General features: G+C 35.5%; 1 protein-coding gene across 1 annotated transcript; it reads left to right on the forward strand.

The window, feature by feature from the left end:
• Positions 1-1,687: 1,687 nt before the first annotated feature.
• Positions 1,688-22,554, forward strand: LOC120345043 (uncharacterized). Its single transcript, XM_039414764.2, has 3 exons — positions 1,688-4,157; positions 12,287-12,393; positions 12,999-22,554. The coding sequence occupies exons 1-3, from the start codon at positions 1,726-1,728 to the stop codon at positions 16,034-16,036; spliced, it is 5,577 nt and encodes a 1,858-aa protein (XP_039270698.2). The 5' UTR covers positions 1,688-1,725; the 3' UTR covers positions 16,037-22,554.
• The last annotated feature ends 1,466 nt before the right edge of the window (positions 22,555-24,020 follow it).

Genomic DNA, 24,020 nt, shown 5'->3' on the forward strand with positions numbered 1-24,020 from the left:
TACCGTTGTTAAATACGAAATTACGTATCTTAGTAATATTTGACGTTAATTCACGGGATATCGGAGTCACGTTGATATTGTAGATGTTGTCGTAATTTTGTCATTATCAAATTTGTTTCTATGAAATATGAAACTGACCTGAGAGTTTTGTCGTGCTTTCAACCATAATTGGCTTTCCACATCCGATTTCGTCCATAATTTCTCTGTTTTGACGACGTGAACTCGTGTGAATAAGATTGGACTCTTTTTTTTGTTGGCATTTGATTACCTATGTAGTATTTGTGCTGATATATTCTAAAGACGTGCTTTTCTCGCATTCGAGCTAAGCTTTGAGTGAATTTATTTCACATAAGGTTATGTAGTTGCGGCCTATCCTTCATAAACCTATTTATAAAAATAAAATTTTAAAATCTGAACTTTGGAAACGTGTAAGCAGCTTTCGATTAAAATCTGCATTTGTAGATGAGCGGATAGTGACTTAGTAATTTGTTGACGATTTGATAATATAGAATCGACCTTAAAGCATTGTTACCGCGCCTTTTGAATAGAAATAAAATAGTACTGGCACTCCCTTCTGATGGTGTCGAAGTTTTTTCGCGATAAGCTTGGGATTTCTTTTTGTAGTGTTGTCATACTTTGACACAGAGAATAATGAGCTAATACTTTATCTAACCTCAGAGAACTGTTTTAAAATCATAGCTTGATTATTCCAGTGCTGTTTATAATATTGTTGTGAGTTGAGGCATGTTCAAGAAATTTCGGTGAATTTAACTGTTAAAATTCAAAATACAGATGGTCTAATATCTGAATTACCGTCTCTTCTGTCAAATTGTCACCATCGTAGCGAAAGGTAAATTCACTATTGTTCGAATACTAGCATTCTTAGCGGTAGGAGCGGGAATAAATTGGCGGCCAATGTTCATGTTATAAAAATCTTAGATATCTGTTTCGATGACCAAGGCTTGGATATTATTTTTTGTTTCTTTTCGCCAAATCAAACCAGCGTTGTTTTGACAAGCGCTTGAATTATTCAATGTTTGACTAGCAGACAACACTAGTCATCAATCTTGTGATTGCAGATGACCGAAAGTTTGTGTGGTAATAATAATCAGTATGATTTTTGATTATGACTCACAATCCATGACTAATCACCGTATCTAACTTGATTATCGTCTTCGCCAAGAAAAGTTATCACGGCGTCCGTCGTTTATGGCGGCCGGTTTGCGGGTTATTTCACTTCAAAGGATAAACACAATTCTTACCGATCAACATCCCGCTTGTTCAATTAATTTATTTACGTCAAAGAACTTTCGTGAATGTTAGCCGTTTGCGACGTACGTCCCACTGGGATGTGTGCCGACTATATTTATGCATAAATTAAATGATTTATGAAAGTTCGGGTATTTGGTAGATATCAATTTCATATGTACTGGAATAACCCTAATATATCCAAAAAATTTACTACTTGGCCAGTTTTGTTGTTATTGTTGTTTTTTGGTTATGATAAGGCGACTCAAGAATGACTTCATTTTGTATGAAGTCTGTGCAGACTACCCAGGGTAATTGTATATAGGTGAAATCTGTAACGAATTTAGTACCGATTTTTGCGCTGCGAGAATGAGGTTTGAATTTTTTTTAATTTGATTTTATTATTTAAAATAATATCTAATTTTTCCAATATTTCAGTTATTATTAGCTACGATATAGAATGTAATACTGGATAAAATGGTAGAACCTCAAAGTGGCCGAAGATTTTTGCGGCCTCCAAGCACTGTTTCAGTATCAAGGAAGAGTCAAAGTTTCAATGCTGCGGATCGGAACAAAATTAACAAAGAAATAAGAAACGATGAACAGAGTAACGCTGTCAATGGTCACCCCACACTTTCTGGGCCTACGAATGCCGCTTTGATGTCTGGGCAGACGGAATGGAGGAGCAAGTCTATGAACGCCAAACACAGTTTTACTTACCAGTCTGCTCCTGCACAACCTTCGAAATTAGCAAAGAAAGGGGAAGTTGGTGCTGTGAAGTCTGGTTCAAAAGGTATCAGAAATTCTCCCACTCATCTTATAAAAGTTGAAAATGGGAATAAAGTGACTGAACCTACAGGAAAACAGAAGCTTGTGAAAATGCGATCAACAGGCAGTAGCAAATCTGGAAAGGCATCTTCAGTAACTAGTAATTCTTCTAATGCATCTTCAAAGGTGAATACTAAAGCTTCTTCGGACTTAGGCAGGTCATCAAGGCCACCACCAGCTGATTCTAAGACTCGTGAATCAAGGCTTAAAACACCAGTACATAAGACTCCTACGAAAGGAAAAAGTGGTTTGATGCCTCCTAGAGCCACCGTTTCAAGATCAGCTTCCAATTCATCAAGAAGTTCCACAGCTACAACTGCAAGTCCTGATAGAAAAGCAAATTTTAAGCCAAAAACTAGTTCGGCTACTAAAACTACAACACATGCAACTTCAAAAAGTTCATCTTCTTCAGTTCTAGGGCGGCTGAGAAAGATGGGAGGACCAAGTGGGACTACTATCCCTAATGACAGCACAAACGGTGTTACTTTAAAGCAAGCGGTTGCTGTCAAATCTCCAACAGAAAATTCAAAGTCATTTTCACGACCGCCATCATCTGCTGGAAGTACGCTAGAGAGAGGCCAGAAAAAAGGTTTAGTTCCTCCTTCAAAACTTTCTGTTTCAACATATAAAAGTAAAAACACTTCAAGTTCGAATTCAAAAAATTTGTCGGCTGCAACTTCTAATGGCCCAAAGCAAGGGTCTGGTATAAAATCAACATTCCAGAAAGCTTTTGGTTCAAAAGATGAGAAAAATGTTCGCTCAACCGTAAAATTGCGGAATCCGGGTAAGTTATCACCAGAGTTGAAAAATAAAACCCCGGTTTCGTATAAAAACGAAGTTTCCAGTGGAGATAGTGATGTCATAATTATTACAAATATGGAAGATTCTGCACTGAAGCACTACTCTGGTGAAGAAAGCGTTTATCGTCGCGACAAAATTGATGTGAAAAATCTGAAGAACTTACTTGTGCGTCCATACGATAACGCTCGAACCAGAAAAGATGACAATCATGTTCCTGGACCGATTGTTTTCAGTGAGAACGAGATTGATTTCTCAGATTCTGAGGATTTTTCAAAAGTTTCGATGGACGTTGACCTTCCTGATGGTTTAGATGTCCTTGAAGATAACCTTGAGTTAGAGGTCAAATTGGAACCTGATTCGCCTCCAAAATCGAACGTGAAATCAAATCATGAAAGCGGGATTCGTAATATACAACTTCCAACCAGTGCGGAGGAGCGAAATCCATTGAAAACGGCTACAGTTGCGCCATTTCGAAGACAAATTCCAACATCATCTAGTGGTAGCGATTCAAAGAATTCAGCGAGCAATGAAACCCCAAAAACTTTACCGCAAAGTGTAATAACAGAGAATATACCCCAAATTCAAAATTTAAAGAGTGCAAATCCAGAAATAAATGTGAATAATATATCTGTAAATAACACGCCGGTTTCAATGGAAGAGCGCAGGAAAACAGCGAAGGGAATCGCAGACTTGAGACAAAATCTAGAAGAGACAATGTGCTCGTTAAGAAGTTCGCAACTGCGTAACCGTTTTTCTGATGAATTCGAGCGTCGAATTTCTGCTCAACTGGACAATGAAATTGAAGATATAGGATTGCCAGAAGTACCACCACCGCTAACAAACGGAGGCTACCGGTCTGCAAGCACTCTATCTGGAATTCACACAATTTCACATAGTTCTCGGAGTCCGAAACTACACGCTGGGGAGTGTTTTGGATCTGGTAGTTACACCAGCCCTCGTCCAAACACTGCAAAATTCTCATCTTTACAAAGAACTTCGTCAAATCGAAACGCTCGTTCTGCGTGGAGCGAACTTCCCGATAAACAGCCTAAATTTAATGAACATGACGATATCAGCTCCGTTAGTAGTGAAGATATAAGCGAGCTGATAACAGGGATAAGTACCGATGATATCAGTTTATCATCGACGAATAATTCTCCGTTTCATGTCTCAAAGCCATCTTCAACTCCACTTAAAAAGTCGTCACTGGCTCGAAAACCTTCCACAAACTCTGTTGAATCGTGCGAGAAGTCTTCAAATTCAACTACTGAAAGCAACAGGTTAGTAGACTCTTACTTTAATAAGGTTGAAGCGAAAAGTAATGAATTTTTTTTCTCTGTTAACCCACTTGTGAGTAAACTGTCTATGCGCTGTGCTGAAAATTATCCTTTCTGTAAGGTTAACCATTAAATATAAATTCACTCCAAACCTTGGCTCCCTTGTTGAAACCTTGACTCATTGTTGAAAAATATTTACTCAGTCTCCGTCTCACAACTCCTAATGACTGAATTTTGGCGATCGAAAGATTTATTGGATTTTTTTTCAAATTTCAAGTCAATTGAGTATGTTTTACAGTTTGTGCCCAAATTTTTACTCTAAACCAGTGGTTCTCAAACTTTTCCTGTGCCCTTTTTTAAAATTTGTCAAGTCTCTTGCCTCTCCTCAAAAATAACTAGCTAACAATAAGCTACAAATAACAGATAATAAGGCGAAAGTATGTTTTATTCAAAAAACACTTTGAAAATATGTGGATGGAACGCAAATATCGAAAATGAAGAAATGTAGATATTGAAAATAAGGCGGGCAAGATCTAATCTAACAAATAGTTTTATTTTTATTGAACCCCAAACTCAAAAAATTGTCTTTGCCCCACTGTTTGAGAAACACTTACCCCCCACCCCCTCTTTAATATTACACCGCCATGTTTTAAAACAACAAATAAGTAATCATCTAGGTAGGGTAAGGGTTAGAAATGATTTGAAATTTGAATTTTCAACACAATCTGCTTTCCTAACCCAAACCCTAACTGGATAGTTCTGAATATTAATATATTAGTAGGAGAGAGGTTAACTGGAAAAGGACTAATATTAGACTTTGTTAGGTTACTTTAGAACTCAAACACGCACAAAATTGAAGTGTGTTGAAAAACTCAAACATCAAAACTTGGTGATCTTAAATTCAAATTGAAAGTCTTATACATTGCTTTGATAATCTATATAAGTCTAAATTTGATCATCTAAATATTAAAATGAATAATTTATTCTTTCAATTTCAATTATATCAAAAACTGTGGTGAGATTTAGTGGCTGGGACTTATCGTAAATTTTATTTGAAGTAAATCTCCCATTTTTTTTTATTCCACCCTTAAACCGTGACTTCTAAAACAATCTCAAGTATCTGACTTTTTATAATACTAAAATATACATCTGTAATAGGAATATAACATAATAATGGTAATTTGAATGAGAAGAACCAGGGTAAACAACAAAAATTTTATCCTCGAAATATTGAAAAAAGGTCATTTGAGCTGAATTTTTTTATTAGATCTGGTTAGGATTTAGTTTAAAATTAGTCGAGGTTAATATGTTAACCATTTTTTCACTCCACCTTTAGAATTCAGCTTCTAAAATAAGTTCAAGTACCTGGTTTCTAGGGCGATCAATAATTCGTCTTTTCCACTTGACATTCTAAAAATCAATACTCCTGTCTGATTCATTTGCTTTATTGAAATTGGAAAAGCCGTTCAATACATACAAGCCATTTTTACATTGCATATTTAAAAAATAATTGAAAATTAGAAATGATCAATCTTTTATCAATGTTATATTGGTAATATGAGAGATATGCTAAATGAAACGAGTCTTTTTATGAATACATTGCTAATTTCCATTGCTAATTTAAAAGGTAATTGGAATTAGAAAAACGTTATCTTTTCTTGATGTTACACTTACATTGGTAATATTTGAGAGATTCTGGAGGAATCTAATATTTGAATACATCTGAAATTTCCCTCGCTAATTCGAAAAAATAATTGAAAATTCAAGTAATCTTTGATTAATGTTATATTAGAGATGCTCTTAAACTCACTCTGAATAAGACCTTGTACAAGGTATTCAATAGTTCTCTTTTAGATTCAAAAGGTATTAGAAAATTAGAAATAAGTAATCTTTATCAATATTTAATAGGTTTTACTTAAAAAGTCGAACGATTGGTAATATTAGAGAGATTCTGTAGCAATCTAATATCTGAATTGTATATATTTAATATTTCATTGCTGATTTATACTGTTATTGAAACTTAGAAAGAACTTGTGCTATTGAATTGTTTTTGCAAGACTCCTTATCCTTCCATGTTTCTGTGCTGGCCGATAAGTATATTGTATAGAAGGATTCTTTAGTAAGATTGAAGATAACTATACTAAGTGAATAAGTTTATTTAGGGAAGACTGACTTAGATCAAATGAAATGTTACAAAAATATTAGTGTACTGTAAGACTCTCAAATCATTACTTATCGATTTTAATCGGTAAGCATGTTGATAGGTATTTGTCTGTCTGTCTGTATGTATGTCTGTTAGATGCACGCGATATCTCACGAAAGCGAGATTGAATCTGCTCCAGATTTTGCATGTGCATTCATCATATCTCGGACCAGAAGCCTATTGATTTTGGGCAAAATATGTCGTATAATTAGCGAGTTATTGATTAATTAGTGATGGGACACAAGGTGTCACTATGGAGTAAGAGCAATGTTTTGGGGGATCCCCTAACATTTCGATCGATAAGTCTTCGGTCTCTGACCGATATTCTCGTTTATATGTATTGTTGTATTAATAATAAACCTTTTTGGTATCACTGCCCAATGCCCATACTTGTAATTTATCGAAGGCCCACTAGAAAATGCTCGATGGCCACAGCTTATCACTGTACTGAGCCATGTGCCTATAGATATTCATAATAAGCAATAAGCAAAAATTTTATTCACTGTGAGGCCAACGTAGGTAAGCCCATCCCTCTAACCACCCATCCATCGCAATTATAAACATTCAAAAAAGTTGCCACATAAACATGTTCACAACTATAATTTCGCAACAAATTTACCAAGGGTGCAATCATAAACCACTCACATGGCCAATTTGCCAAACTCTCAACTTAACAGAAGTTAATTCAGGAAGTACTTGAGAGTTTAATTGCCAATTTATTGCCGTAATCCGCTGATGAACACAATTTTCCCACAAGGTCTACCCTGTTGTTTTCAAACTATTCATGGAATTTGCCCCTTGGATACCGAACTTGTTTGCTCACATAAATGCTAATGTCTTGATATTTGGAATTGTTTCAATTTAGCAAGCCAATTTTGAACATTGTTGGGTTCATAACTCGGAAAACTGTGTTCCATATTCAGTTAATCTGAATTCAAAAGTTTTTACGAGCTCTACACTGTCTAAAGCAGGGGGGAGGGGGGGGTGGCAAGATTTTTGAACCAGGGGCCAAAAGGGGAAAACAGTGAATCGCAATCTCGACAAATTCTGTGTGCTATTTTTCAGCTGAAAACAAGCTTTGGTTTCAGTTTGGTTATCGCAGCATGATGCTGGCCAGATTGAATTACTTAACGGTACAGATTTGGCCAATGTCAGGTCTATAAAGTATTTGTTGGGTAAAATTAAAAATACTCTTTATAAGGATGTTTCAAAATTTCAGGTATTGTTTTATATAAATCAATAATATCATTAATAATAACATTTTATACAACGCCAACCACCACTTTTGCTCTGAACAGAGCCCTTTGGGGGCAGTCACTAATATGTAACAATCTGTGACTGTGAGGATCTACATTTTTTGGAAAGCGTAGTTTAGTTTAAAATTAATTGCAATCAGAAATACCAGGTTTTGCACATTGATATCTTTGTCCAGAAGGGTCATTTTATTAGGGTTTCCATAAAATCTTGAAATATTTGAAAATTGCGAAAGGAATTTATCGGTACCATATATTGTTTTGGTCCTCGCAGATATATTAAATAAAGTGAAAATACTTGGACAATTACTGATTAAAAAAACAACAAACCTGGTTAAGATATATTAAGAATTGACTATATAACAAAATTGAAATTGTAAATGGGCTTTATGGACACACTGTATTTCATTAGAAATTTGCCCCTAATACCAACTGTCACTGTCATAAAGTTCAAAAATTTCTCACCAATTTCTTAAAAAAGGCGACATACAGCAAATAAAGCCTTGCGTTAGACACACAAAGAAATGGGAGCGTCATTGGTGATATTTATTTTTCTCACAATAAGTTAATTTATTGTGTGACCATTTATTTGTTCAAGGCATCTGTCACTGTGTTGGCAAGATTTACCATCCGGAATAAACCGGTTTAAACTGGTAATTGTAATTAGGTAATCAACCTCAGAAGCATATGATGTACTAGTTATCCATTAGCATGGTAATATTTATATACCATACGAAACTATATATCATTCGTAACGATTTAATTATACCCGTATCTTTATACATACCGATACAGGTATCGACCCCTTGCAGGCGCTTCCGGCTCGTGAATATCCTTTCGCTTCTAACTTTGGCCCTCGGTAAATTAACTTTGGGAACCTCTGATTTGACATATGAACACATCTGCGTTTAATGGAACTGGCACTCAACAGTAATAATAGTATAGTTGAACTATGTTATGTCTGAAGAAGTCTGACCTTGGTCAGACGAAACATTACAGAAATATATTTGTGTTAGTGTGCAGCAAGACTCTTGAATCACTTAAGTTAGTTATCTTTACTCTTGCTACGGCATCCTCGCATTATATGCATACGGATCCAGCGGCACAAAAGCATAGAAGGAGGATAAGTAGTTAATCTCGCAGAAACCAAATCATTAGCGAAAAAGATATGTTGATGCATCATCTTCTCTTTGGGATAAATGTTTAAAATCCTGCCCTATCATTGCTACAAGCATTTCCCACACAATAACTAAGTGATCAGAGAAACATCTCTGTATTTTGAGCTTTAAGCGGCTACTGGAATGTCAGTAAGGAAACGAATAAGGGGCAGCAGGATATTTAAATCATCACAATTTAATATGCATCTCATACGGTTGAATATTTGGATAAAAAAATTTGACTAAAATATTCTAATTGGTCAGGTTATTTCTTAAATATAATCCCTTCGCACATAATTTAACGTATCTACAAACCCATCTTTGACTAAATGAGAGGGGCAGCAACTTTAATAGAGCTGAGTCTGAACTGAAATTCTAGAAAGGCATTTTATAAAATTATGAGCCATGGGATGTATCAGTGAATGAACCCTGTACCTCTGTATAAAGATTAAGACTAAGTGGAATTCTAAATCACACATCAATATCTGCCAATGCTTGACTCAAACAGATGGCGTGAATTCGGTCTGCAGGGAATTGTCTGTGCCAAGCTTATAATAGCTGACTGGTCATTGTGGGCTGTTTGAGAGAATTTGTGTATTTACTTTGGTATTTGTAGTTTTGTTGTTTTTGTTCGCAGAAATAGGAACGTATAGCCTGAATGAACAAAACATATACGGAAATTATATACCATATACTCCATAAATATTATCAACTTGCTAACAAATCTCAGAATTATCCCCTTTGTCATAGAAAACGTCCTGATAACGGGAAGAAGCATTTGAACATCCAATGTGTAATATCATGGTTCTGATGCACAAAACTACGCCAGTTATAAGCACCATTAAATATTAATAATGCGAAAATCAAGCTTTTTTTGCAAGCATATTTTAATCGTTGAATATTTCATTGTCATTATGTGTATGTTTTTCTGGGGAACCATATAAAAATGCTCTTTATCAGAGTGCGGCAAAGCTCCTGGATTACTCGAAATAAAATATTTCCATTAAGTGTTTTAAAAAGTTAAATTGATAGTTCAAATACATTTGTCTGAGAGGCTTTGGCCTTGCTTGAAACTGTACAGATATAAATTTTGTAAGAGTGTTGCATTGTTCTTAATCATAATATTGTTATCATAATATAACCATAATATTAGTTAAATATACTTGTGTGAATAAGTGACATTTGTCAGATGTAACATTACAGAAATATATTTGTGTCAGTGCTCAGTAAGATATCTTGAATCATTCAGGAGGAGTCATCTTCGCTTTTGAGAGAGAGATTTATTATTTTGTCTATCAAAATACATCAGGTCGAAAAAAATGGAATAGAAATAAAATTGCCAGAGTATGGACAAGAGGAAGCGATATGACCATGCGGTCAACGAGTTCAACTCCCAACATATTTGCTAATGTGATTAAGGTTCACATTGAAGAAGACTAATGCGACAGTTAGTCAGCAAAATAAGACTTTTATAAAAAATTTCACAAATTCTATGTAATCTCAGTTACAGTACATTTTTCAATTGGGGGGGATATGCATTCTTGCTACAGCATCCTTGCATTATACAGGGTATCCATAAAGTCCCTTTACAATTTCAATTTTGTTATGAAGTCAGTTCCCAATATATCTTAACCAGGTTAATAAATAGTAATTTTTTTTAGGTATTTTTACTTCATTTAGTACATCAGTGAGGGCCAGAACAATATATGGTATTGATAAATTCATTTTGCATTTTTACAGAGTTCTAAGACTTTATGGACACCATATGTTTTAAATGCATACAAATTCACCAGCACAAGCAATAAAAAGTAGAATAGGCAGTTAGTCCTACAATAATACATTTGTGTTATTGTACAGCAAGACTTTTAAATAATGTCGAATAGTCATTCAAGACAATGCGATTTCATTAATTTCCATCAGGCGCCTTTCAATGTACATCTGGGAATAGTTTTCTGCCTGTGTGATTGAGACATTCTCCTGCTAATAGACTTCCAAATGCACTTACTAACTCCTTGGGGACATTTCTTTGTCTGGACTAGACATTATTGCAAATAGCTCAATTGGGGGAATAGTAGTAGCTAACGAAGTAATTCAGAATCCGTGGTCATGATGGTCTACCGCAATGGTTCCTAACCTTTTTCATTTCGTGGTCGATTTTCGTTGCACAAAAATTCCGCTGCCCATAATTTTTTTCATGCCGGGTACAACTACAACAAAAAACAAAATCCTCCTGCGGTATTGGACAATTTTACTTTAATAATTAGAATGAAAATTGGGGGACCTATTTTATCACACCCAGGAATAGGTTTTTAATCTGTGACGTTAATATTAGTTAAGATATCCTTACGGTGTCTGAAGAAGTTTTACATAGGTCGAACTGTATTTTATTTGTGATAGCGTGCAGCAAGACTCTTGAATCACTTAGAATAATATTACAGTATCAAATAATTGGATTCAAATTATTTATGCCTCTAAAGGTAGTAGACTTGAATGTATTCAATAATCAGTAATTTCAGCTATAGGTGTAATGTATCATGTAAATATACCAGAATACTTCGATATTCTAGAATATTTTAAATGATTCTTTTTGCCCCCGAGAATTGCATACTCCATAAGAGGTGGAGAATCAAAAATAAATATCATTTTTTAATGAAACTTATATTTTTGTTAAATAAATTTTGATGTGAATTATTTGGTTCAATTTAATTTTCTCCCATTTAGACAGCCGGTGTTGCATGAAACCCTGAGGGATTTGCAGTCTGGCGTCTGTCTAGTGAGAATGTAAAACTATAACCACAATTGTTAACACAGAATGATAATGAAAGGTCAAAAAATAATTCAAAAATATTTCGAGGCATTGGTTCCTAAACTGTTTACCAATTTTATCCTGTGTAAAGATGTAATGTGGCATGCAAAATTAAGAGGAATAATTTAACACTTTATATTGTTATATTTAAGCTTTCTAGATACTGTCAATTGTTACGTCATTATCACAGTTTAAGCTCGTGTTTGTTTGTAACAATTCAATTATACCGGTATCTTAGTTATACATACCGCATTGGCACTCTCCTGTCCCGCAAATATCTTTCCGCTTCTGAATTTGGCTCCCGATCAATCAACTTTGGAAACCCCTGTTCTAAAGCTTTGAGAATATTTATTGTGCTATTTTTTCTAACAACCAAACTATTTGACACTAAAGTTCTAACATACAACCTTTTATCGTTGTAATATATTTTAAGTCTTCTTCTATTAGTAATATTAATCAGAGGTTTCATTAGCTTTTATTTGTCCTTTTTTTGGCATTCTTTGATGAGGTCATGACGCATAGATGTTTTTAAAAAAAGTATAAAGGATATTCTATTATTTTTTACTATCTATATTTTTTCATGAAATTTCATCTCGCTTGGAGAAAAGTCATGATTTGTTTTGAATTTTTCCCTTTTTTCAATTTCACTGTCTTTCAATATTTAAAACATTGTTTAATCTGCGATCTCAATTCAACTCTTTTCCTTTGTTCAGGTCTTTGTCATCTTGGAAGAAAAGCAAATCAGGCTCAAAATCAGATGGGGAGGGGAAAAGTAAGAAGAAATTGGAAAAAAAGAATTCTAAGAATGGAAAAGAAAAAGGTAGGTTGGCACTTGGCAATATTTACAAGAAAACCATTTTTCCTCGAGTGCTCCCTCTCCCCCCCCCCTCATATCAAAGCAATAATCAAGATAGCATATTATTGTCATTATTGTGTATACTAAATTCCAGGGCCCTGATGGCCTAGCTTGTTAGTGCAGCGTTTCATGACCTATGGGTTGTGTCCCAAAAAATGAGTCGTCTGCAGATTACCTTGGGTCGCTTGTTCCTTCACCAAAAATTTAACTCACTTTGGGATAATTTCTGGGGAAATAAACGTTTTGAAAAAAATGACTGTATTGTATTAGTCATTAAGTTTGCGACCATAAAAGCACTACATGTCGCTTAGTATTTGAGAATGTCGATGGGTCGCGAGATTTTACAAAATTTACTTTAAAAAAGTTTGGCTTGCTTGAAAAAAAATATTTTGAACCCCTGGTATAAAGTTTCAGACCTATGTATGTTAGAGTGTGATGAAAGTGGAAACTGGAAGATTTTGGTCTTTCTGTGGCTCCTTATATACTTATGCATTCTCGTCCAGATCCCGGTTTGGAGTGAGAGCATGAAAAACCTCTTGCCAGTTTCATTCTCTATTGCTTTATTTCAGGTTCATCAGCAGTTGGGAGTCGTCTCGCTACCATGGATCGAAGTGAGAGTCCTACGTCCTCACCAAGCCCACAACCTTACAAACCCAGGGATTTAAAATCATATCGTAGCCTTCCACGCACAAAGAAAAGCCGTTTTGGGGATTTAGATAATGGAACACCTCAACAAAATACTCAGGAAGGTTTTGTAAGGTCCCCAGCATTAAAAATATTGCTTCGTTCAAAAGCTAATAAAGCAAAAGTGCAGTCAAACTTAAGTGCAATACCGGATGGAACCTCCACACAGAGCTCTAGTAATTTATCAACTGCTGATCCTTACACCACAAACCCCTTAACCAATGGTCCTTTGGAAAAACCTGACCCAAGTTTCAATAAAACAGACTTTTATAATAGTTTGGAACGTAAAAATTCACGCAATTATGGATTATCGTTATCAGCAACGCAGAGCTTGCCTAGAAGATTTGCCAGAAAAGCTGGCAACACTACATGGTCACAACCAAGATCAAATGCTAACTCTGCATACAGCCTACCGGTAACTCCGGATAGTTTGTACGACCAATACGGTTCCTATATAGATAATAGTGTATCGTGTAGTGAAAGTGCAAGTTCTTTTTCAAACCTGACGGTCCCGGAATTTGATAGTTTCAATGAAGCTATGGATAAGTCGTACGACCACAGCCACAAGGTGGTAGACTGGCCTCTTTCTGGGCTACAGCCCTCCTCAGTTGCTGCATCCAGTCCGAATGTTTCTCGTGCGGCTTATAGTGACAGAAATTATCGTACCATCTCATCAACTCATGATTTGATGAAACGACGTGGAAGTACTTTGTCACTGGGTGGTGCATCAAACCAAGTTATTAACGACGAAACGTCTATCGCAATGGCAAGGTCGTTTCTATTTTCTTTAGCTCAAAATAAAGCAGTTCAACAGGCTCACATGGTCCATGAGTTTGAAAAATCACTCTCGCATTTAACGAACCGTTTGCAGGAGCTTTCTACGACAGCGGAAGAGAAAGACACGGAATTGAACGAACTAAGAAATACGATTGAAATGCTGAAAAATCGTTCAGCATCAAAATCTGGCGACTGGGAAAGCACGAGAGGAACATTAAAGAAAAAGCCGTCATGCGCGTCACTATCAAGCATGAGTTCTCAGACCAGTGTATCTAGCGCCGGAAGTAATGAAGACACAAAGTCTAAAAAGAAAAAGGGTTGGCTGAAAAGTTCATTCAAAAATGCTTTTGGTCGTACAAAATCAAAAGCAAATCTTGCAAATGGAGACACAGCAACATCTCGGTCATCTTCTCCGCAAAAAAGTATATCAGGACAGGAAGTGATGTCATTACTAAGCTTTGACGATGAAAACTGTGACCCAGAAATTGTTCGTAAATTAAAAGAAGAACTACGACAAAAAGAACGCAAATTAACGGATATAAGACTAGAAGCGTTGACGTCTCGTCACCAGTTACAACATCTTCAAGACACAATGTCGCAAATGAAAAACGAGATGGAATCATTACGAAAAGAAAACGAGCAATTACACCAACTCGGGCTTTCTGCATACTCTCTTACTTCATCTTCGACATTTTTACACTCAAAATTGAATTCTACGAGCGAAAATATCGTTAAATCAGCGTCGGACGAAATCAGAGTAAAAATAGTAGTCCAGGTTTCCAATTTCTCACCTTTGAACTCTAAAAATGCACAATGCATATCGATTAACGTTTGTCCGATTTCGAGAGCGATCAACTGGAACCAGCTTGATCAAAAATTGATTAAAGTATTTATGGCGTATTGTCAAACAGTCGACCCCACAAATTGTATAAAACTGACGAAAAACAGCATCGAGAAATATTCAATCGGTGATGGAGTTCGTGAAGTTGGAATTTCAGCCCCAGAGCTGCTTCCATGTGGGTACCTCGTTGGAGGGACGGATACAATTGTCATTCAATTGCAAGACGCTCAACAAAATTGCGTCGATTTACTTGCATTTGAGCTACTAATCGACAAAACACTCGTCGAAAAATATGTAAACCTGGTTTTTGAAAGAAAAAGGGTGATCATTTGTGGCCCCGTTGGCTCTGGAAAGACCTTACTTGCTAACAGACTAGCAGGGCATATCGCTGATATTTCAGATTCGTCCGAACCTGTAGTTTACATGGACGCGAAACAAAAAGCCATTTCAGAGTTGCAGGACTTTTTAGATAATATGGCAAGTTCAATGAAGCGTAACTCGGAAGGAACCACCGTAATTGTTCTCGATAATTTACAAAGTATAAAATCACCAAAAAAATTACTTGAGCCTTTTTGCCAATCCGTGCCTCTGCAAGGATTTTACCTAATTTGCGTAACGAACCGTAAAAGTGCATCCGAGCTGCAAGAATTTTGCTGGATAACCTGCAATAACAATTCCCCTCCAGTGCAAACTTTGTTAGCAAGAAAGCTACGTCGTTCTTATTTGGAACATCAAATCACTCAAAACCAAAAGCCAGATGACGTTCTTTCTTTGGTGATAACTTGGCTTCCAAAATGCTGGCAACATATAAATGATTTTCTAGAACTGCACAGCGGACCTGACGTCACTATAGGACCAAGAATGTTTTCATCTTGTCCCATGGACGCATCGTCAGCTAGAGTTTGGTTCACTGATTTATGGAATTTCAGTGTCGTTCCGTACGTTATCACTGCTGTGAAGAGGTCCACTACGAGACGCAATAGCGCCATCCACTGGTCCGACCCCACGGATTGGGTTTTGGAAACAATGCCGTGGCGAGACAATGCTCCCAACTTACTCCACATCCGAGCAGAAGATATTGGTCCATCTCCGACTGAAAGTGACTATTCCGGATCAATAATGATGTCACAATCATCAGGTGTGACATCACAATCATCAAACGCATCACAATCGTCTTCCGATCCTCTGCTAAATATGCTAATGAGGTTGCAAGAGGCCGCTAATTACGATAGCGACACAAACTCCAGTCACGATGAAAACTTCGAACTCTCTATCGATAAAGCATTGACGGAATTGGGGTCGTAAGCCTTAATATTCCACTATGGGGAGCTATTCTTTATTTATGGGCAAATCATCCCCAAGTTAGCGTATTTAGTAATGCTCTGATTTAATCCTCTTGTTCCATGACTCGTTTACCACATGGTGGCGCATCTATTTTTTTTTGGTCCAAGACCCCCTCGCTGCAGGCAGCCATTATTGTAAATTAAGCTAATTAATTCTCTCTAATTAATTTAGATAGTGCACTGTAATTTTTTAGCAAGTTTCATGATATTTTAGCTGCAGTGTTGCCAGTTATTTAATTTTCACCATATCATGTTTGAAATTTTTTTAGTCGTTTTTAATCAAATTATGCTTAGTGACCTTTTGGTGACTGCATTTTGAATTTTTTACGCTTCACTAGTGCCATGTTGTTCGTGTTTTATGAAATAACTTGCTTGACATTACAACGACTTCTCAATTATATTTTAATGGAGTTTTCAAACAGAAAACCTTTCCAAACAGAAGTAGATGCTTCCCCCCCCCCCCCACCAAAGCATTTCAAAGGGGATTATGTAGCCAATTTTTTCTGATATTATATTGTTGTCTCAAACTTTTTTACATTTTTTACCCCGGTACCAAGGCCTGATTGGATTTATTTTACCGCTAAATTCTAAGTTTCAGCCATTCCTCAGGGCTTTACAAGTACCTTGTTTAGAGTTTTTAAATTTTGAACCAGTTCCTAAACCAAATTCTATATCCATATTTTTGAGTGGTATTGGACAGGGCTACTCAACTGGCGGACCGCGATCCGAATTCGGACTTTTCGAGTATTCGATTCAGCCGTGTCCAATTTTTTTTATTTTGGAGGACTGTCTCCATACCTTTGGATGTGTAAAAGGATGTAGAATATTTTGCGGTTACTTAGTTTTTCACAACTCGCGTTCCTTATTAACTTTTTACCCGAAAAGATAGAGTCACTAACACACAGTTAGGCGCAGTATGAAATACATTTTTGGGCCAGAACGGACCCCCGAAATTTTCAAGTTTTGTATACGGACCTTTAGCAAAAATAGTTGAGTATCCCTGGTATAGGATATGAAACTGCGGATTAGGTATTGATTCAGTTGTAAGTAAAATTGGAATTTTTTCGCTTAAGATGAATGAAAAATACAATCTATAATTTTTTTCTAAAAAAAACAGTGAGTGAAAAATTCCCCCATCGACCAATTTGTCAATGTGACCTGATCCACTTGCAAAAGTATTTCAAAAAATTCCCCGTAATGTCCAATGCGTCACCGGTACTCAATATTGAGATGCAGGCATTTGCCAAAGCCTTCATGAATAATTTAATATACTGTCTGCGTTGCTTTGATGCATTGCCTCACGTCGCATGTTTGGGTTATGGAGAGAATATAATTGGTGCTGTTGTAGCTACGTTGGTTTTATTTTAGAATTATTATTCTTTTGGCGTAAATTATGGTTTTGTCAACATAATGGCGATTGTGACTCCGCAAAATTTTGAAAACAATGTTAAATTATCGGTATTGCTTGCTATCGGTATTTCCACCTGGTACAAAGTTGCACATCCAATTATTAAATAACAATTGAGCTTTGTTTTGAAACAAAATTCCAAAAATTTGATTTCAAGAAAAACACTCGAAAGTAGTAATTACCAGGCGAACATGACTGTAATTATCAGTAAAGGTTGCTTGTAAATTATGATAACTAAGTCAAAACTCTATCATGTTATTATTGTTATCATACTGGATAACTGGCTTTATTTGGAAATTTTTAAAACATATTGACAGTAACATATTTGATGATGAATTCTTCATAAGTCGGTATTGCTCAAATATATAGAAAAACAGTAGTTTTCCAAAATAATTGCGTTACCGCAACCTTGCAACCAAAACTGGCATGTAATAGTGATAAGGTGACTTGGTAAAATTGTTTTGAAATTGTGTTCACATAACGAGCCTGGTTGTTTCATATTGCTCTGATATTATGCTAATTGCAACCTTAATTTAATTAAATTACAATTATGCAAATGCCAAAAATATATCAATAGGCATCTCAAAAAATATGGATTTTCCAAATATCATGGCCAATCACTACTGAAAGTTACTTCCTGTTTAATGTCTTTCTTTGACATTTGACCTTACACGACGCACAAGGGAGTTTAATTCAAACATACTTTCAAGTTCAACAGTTCTAATTCCAGAAACAATGTATGAACTTAACACAACTTGCAATTTGGCAACCACACTTCCTGTTCCAAGCACGCTGTCATGTTAGAAGTGCATAACTTCCGTTCTTACTCGATAAATCATTTATTTTGCGGTTTGTGATTTAAATGAAGCAAAAATCAAATTGATTTGAAATTATTTATATTTTAAATTTTTGATTTTATGAATTATTTGAAATATAGCAAATGGAATCTCATAGTATAACTAAAAAGCCCTAATTTGAAGTAATGGAGCCTTAGAGACTTGAACAATCAAATCACATTCATGCTAGCTTTTCTGCATTTCTAAATTCAAAGTCATTGAGTGTAATTCTAGTTTTATATGCTCACTGTTCAACCTGACCCATTTTATTAAATTTTTCATTGAAATAGAATATTATTCGATGTTGTCTTTAACCTAGAAGCAAATGGTTTATCGAAAGTGGAATTGCAGACAACCAGGGGCATAGCCAGGAAATTTCACAGGGGGGGGGGGGGGTATTTTGTAATTGCTAATTCCCAAGTTAGATCGTAACAACTAGGGGGCCAGGAATATGTGGGTCAGTCTTGAGGGTCTAAAATCGTTTCAAGCTACGGAAAATTGCTATGTATGATAGAAAATTGCTTTTTTCACATTTCAAAAGGGGGGGGGGTTCCGACCCTAACCCCCCAACAACTGGCTACACCCTTCCATTTAAAATGCATTTTGATAGAATATCATCCTATGAACCTAGAAGAAATTTGATACCGAAAGTGTAACCGCAGATGTGATACATTTATGTCAGTTACATTTAGGTCAAATATAGTCCTTGGAATCCCATGAGGTTTCATCAAAGCCTTCATCATCATTGGAAATGAGCCATTTTTATAACTGTCGTAACTGTCACACATAAACTTTCTTTGTCTTTCAACTTCTGTGCCACGAAATCACACATGCAGACTTGTGACAGCTGTTGGCTCAAGTTAAATGTCAAAACTAATTGCAATTCAGTATTCAAATTCGTTACGAAACCAAGATGCAAAATATTTCTTTTTGAATGACATTTATTTCAAAATTTAATTTGTAAAACTTTTTGCTATTTTAAATATTTTAGTATAAAGTAAATTTGCAAAATACAATAATTTTAAATAGGCTCAATTTTGATAGGAAATCTTTTTTGGAATTCATTTTAACGGAAGCAATTTCAACAAAACACCAGAGTTCAGAGCCTTGTGTAGAGCAAATATGCCATATAAAGCCCATAAACATGCATTACCTTCCATATTACAATATTGAAGTTCACAAGTATTTAATCGTTTATTTCAACCTTGTATTTTATTTAACTTTGTTTGTAAACTAAACTGTGGTTTAATTCGAGCCCTGCGAATGTTCCCAAACTTGAAAAAGGTATTGCCAGGTTTTAACATTAAATATTCATGTCGCCCTTCTGTCATTTCACTCTGCAGATTTTTATTGCAGGTTACAATGTGTCATAGCGCTTTTCTAACAGTTTAATGGCAGGTGTACAAAAACTACTCTGCCAAAGGGGTGAGACTGTCCTAATGGTGCCAAGAAATAAATTTTATGCATTAAATATTTAGAATTTTTGTATAAAGCCCCTGAAACATTTTGAAATGTAAAAAAAGCATTTTTCTCTACGATACATCATACATAGCAATTTCCGTGGCTTGAAACGCTTATTGGACCCTCAAGACAACCACATTTTTCGGCCTGACCCTCTAGCCCGCGGGCCAGATTTGGCCCGTTGGGTAATTCAATCTGGCCCGTCTTATGCTGCCACAACCAACTAAAATTTTTGACATTTTAGCTGAAATAGCTCAAGGAATTTGTTGAGATTGTGGTTAAATTTAGTTTGGGCACGAAACATATTGTTTTCCACCTTTAATTTTGTAACACTGTAAATATTGTTGATAAAATGTAACTTTTTACATCACACTTACATGGCCCGCCAGTCTAGGTGGGCAAAATTTTTGGCCCCTGGTTCAAAAACCTTGCCCACCTCTGCTCTAGCTTTAACTTGGCAATTAGAAATTTCAGATCACCCAATCCCCCCCCCTTTTTGAAAAAAAACTGGCTACTCCCCTGGTGCATATAAGTGAATGCTTGTCCAGACCCATTCTTGCAATAATCGTATGTGAAAAATTGTCCTATGTGATATTCAGCCATGTGAGAATATCTTACTAATGTCAAGCAAGAAATACAATTTTCGGACCTCCAGAAGTATGCACACCAAGATGGCGCACAGCCTGAACATAGTATGTGTGTGTACCGGTTATGATTCAGGTTGTGCGACATCTTGGTGCACATACTTCTGGAGCACCAATTTTCAGTCCTTATAAATTTTCTATAATATGTGCACATCCTGAAATTTTTCAATTTTGGTGCATTTTTCGGATGAACTTATCAGACTTTTAAATGCCTAACTCTTGTGAGAAATAAGACTTGTCTTCAAAACAATTTTCTGTGACATTTGCTCAAATTTTTGCAATTTGCATGACAATATTTTAATGCTGTTATAGGTTTTACTGTGTTAAAATCATATTTGCTTCAGCTTTTTTTCTTAGTAAGTGTAAAAAAGTTTGCAGCCTCCATACATCTGAAACAAATAATTGGTGAACTATTCCCCTAACAATTTTTGAATACCAGTAAACTTCATTACAGGGTGATTATCCCCCCCCAACCCCCACAAAGCGTGCACTAACTTGCTGGAACTTTTGGGTGTTAAATAAATTGTCTTTATTTTGGTAAAATGAATTTAAGAGCCTTTTTTTTTTGAGTCACCTTATATTTTTGTGACAGCCATATCACAAAGACTGTCATTGTGATGGCATAAATACTAGTTACAAAATGAGTTTGCCTTTTGCGACGTAAAGAATAATTATATTTCTCAAACCACTAATTATTAGGTTATCGGCGACTAATGGAATTTGTCCGCCAGACAAGTCTTTGTTATGCTCGTTCCAAACTTTAAAATATAATATAAAATTATAAAGAATGAATTTATTTAAAATTTATGAATTAAGATTTGGTATATCTCATGATTTTGCTTTATACATGTTTGAAATACTAACTTTTCCGAAATTAAATTTGTCCGCCAAATATTAAGCCAGACATGTCTTTGTTATAATATTTCATAAGTATTCGCTCGTTTTAAAATTCCAAACGAAATATAAACTTATAAATGAATTAAGCTTTAGTATATTTCATGATTTTGCTTCATCTATGTTTGATATACTAATTATTTCGATTTACTTACTACGTTCTTTTTTATATGGTAAATGAATTTTATAATAGTTTGTGAATTACAGAAATCATGTCATGAAATTAAAACTGCTCTTGTCATACACGTTGCAATGAAATTGCAATTTGATTCAAATTAAACTTTGGGGCAAATCTCACGATTTTTTCCTGGGGTAGTCCAATATACAGTTTCTAAATAAAGTAACTGGTTTACACTTTTGCGGGGTGTTCCTAAGTTTTTCCACTCGCACACACGATTTTATCCCAAAATTCCATGAATAATGAATTAAATAAAACAGTGTATGAATGAAATTAACTTTTAACACCCAATTTTTTTTCAGAGTGTTCTTAAGTTTTTCTATTCACAAACCCGCTTCTCCTTAACCCGATGAATAATGCATTAAAAAAAACAATGGAACATGTTTCATACCCCCATCCCCCGCCCAAATTTTTTTATACATATATTTTGCCTGTTTTATCTAACTTTATCGTTAATGAGCAATTCTTATTTTTTGTTTATTTCGTAATTATCGCTTGAAAACATTACTTTTTTTTCATTTTTTTAGTTTATATCCGCCTGCTCTATATATCGTACTTTGTCATCAGCTTTTGCCTCGAGAATGTATCGTTAATTATCTTTGGCCGTGTTTGATTTTTGATGCATTTCCTCTTAATTCTACGTTTCTTCCATTATCGTACTTTTTAATTTTTATAGATGATCTATATTTTTGAATTGCGCAATACTAGAAACTATTATGACGAAATCTATGTAAGCTTTGTTTAGGCATTTCTATATTTATGACGTCATAATGGCGACAAAGCTTATGTATATTTCGTCATAGAGGGAATGAGAAATTATCTCCAATTTTGAATGCTGGCAAGTTCTCTCATTGTTACATGCTCGTTCCTTATGACGTCATAATTGGCGCTTCTATTATGTAACAATATGATATTTGCTGACGAATTCATTGCTGTGAGAATAATCATTCCTGTCGCTAAAATCAGTATTTTTTGTGTTTTACCTCAAAATTCACTGCTAATTTTTTCAGCAATTTCGTTCTTACGGTTTTGGGAATAAATTTTCATGAAATAATTAAATATCCAAAGTTTCGTGTTTTGAGTGAGTTGGATCGAAGCATCCGTGAATATTTTTAGGGGTTGGCAAACGCGGATCCGAGGAGATGATTTTCATATTTATACCGCGGGAGGAAGCCGATAAGGCGGCTTATTTATATTGCGGGGCACGGCCTTGTCTCTCGTTACCAGTTCATGTCGGGTATTGGAATAGAATAAATAGCTAGATCAGGAATTGCAATAGTATCCAAGAAAAAGTTTTTGATAGCTCAAGGATACCTGCCAGTTTAAGATGTTTTATATGAAACCAGAATAGTAATTTTAAACCATCAGCGTTGAAATTGCATAATTTCAACAGATTTAATTAAAACTTTCTAATAGAACTCAAGAGACAATGATTTTACTAAGCGTCTTTAACAGTCTTAAATAAGGTTTGCATGCGCCAATATTTTTGCTACCAAAGTTTAAAATTTCTCATACTCTGAGACTGGAGTCGGGCCATGACCCAGAGTCGCTGCCAATTTTTTTTTCATTCAGGACTCGATTATAAATTTTCTCCGCGAATTAGTACGCAAATGAAATTCATTATACTACGTTATTGAACACCGCTTTTTGTTTCATTCTGTTTATTTTGGAGAGAGATGATAATTTGTTTTCGAATATATTATAAAAGAATACATTGCAGTAAAAAGAATAAATATGATCGGAAGGGGGCGGGTAAGACTGCAAGGTTGACCGACAGACCAATAAAGTTGCATTAGGAAGATAGCCCAACTTTCTCGCTTGCTCCAATCAGCCAAATTCTGTGGTGTGGCAGTAATAAGATAGTAAACTAACCTAGGCTGAGTTGAACAGACTCAAAGAAAAAATTGGTACTCCCGTAGTGTGTGTACCAGGTTAGGGTTAGGCTATAATTTTATTCCGGTTTTCCTTATTTCAGTTCTATTACGAGTTCCGGGACTGTCTGTGTTAGCCACGTGAATATACCTCCTGTCCATAGGTTTCAGTCCGTTTACACAACTTGATGTAAAAAAGTAGGCGAACAAAATTAGTTACCTCTATATTGGTACGCATACTTCTGGAGCGCTGATCAAATTTGTGCGTTAATCAAGTTTGCGTCAATACCATCGGTTCAAGTTACTTGTTACGATAAGAAGACGATAAACTTAATAATCGCTCGTGGGAAATGATTATTGTTACTCATTATTCATTGTGACATCATGGGAAAGTAAATAAAACATTGTTTCGGAATAAATATATTTATTTGCGGTTTGTTCGGCAACAAAGCGATGAAGCATATCTCTCCATCTCCAGGGAATTAGAATCATTATGATATATTGTGTAATTACGTGGCCTTACAAAGATAAGTTACTTATTTAAAGGCTGATATTTCTAAATGACGAATTCATTAATTTCTTCGGCCTTATTGACCCTCACGACTTTAAGCCCAGATTTTTGGTCACTACGTCACTCTGGGTGTAAAACAGTGT

Source organism: Styela clava, chromosome 14, assembly GCF_964204865.1.
Source record: "Styela clava chromosome 14, kaStyClav1.hap1.2, whole genome shotgun sequence".
Taxonomy (NCBI): Eukaryota; Metazoa; Chordata; class Ascidiacea; order Stolidobranchia; family Styelidae; genus Styela; species Styela clava.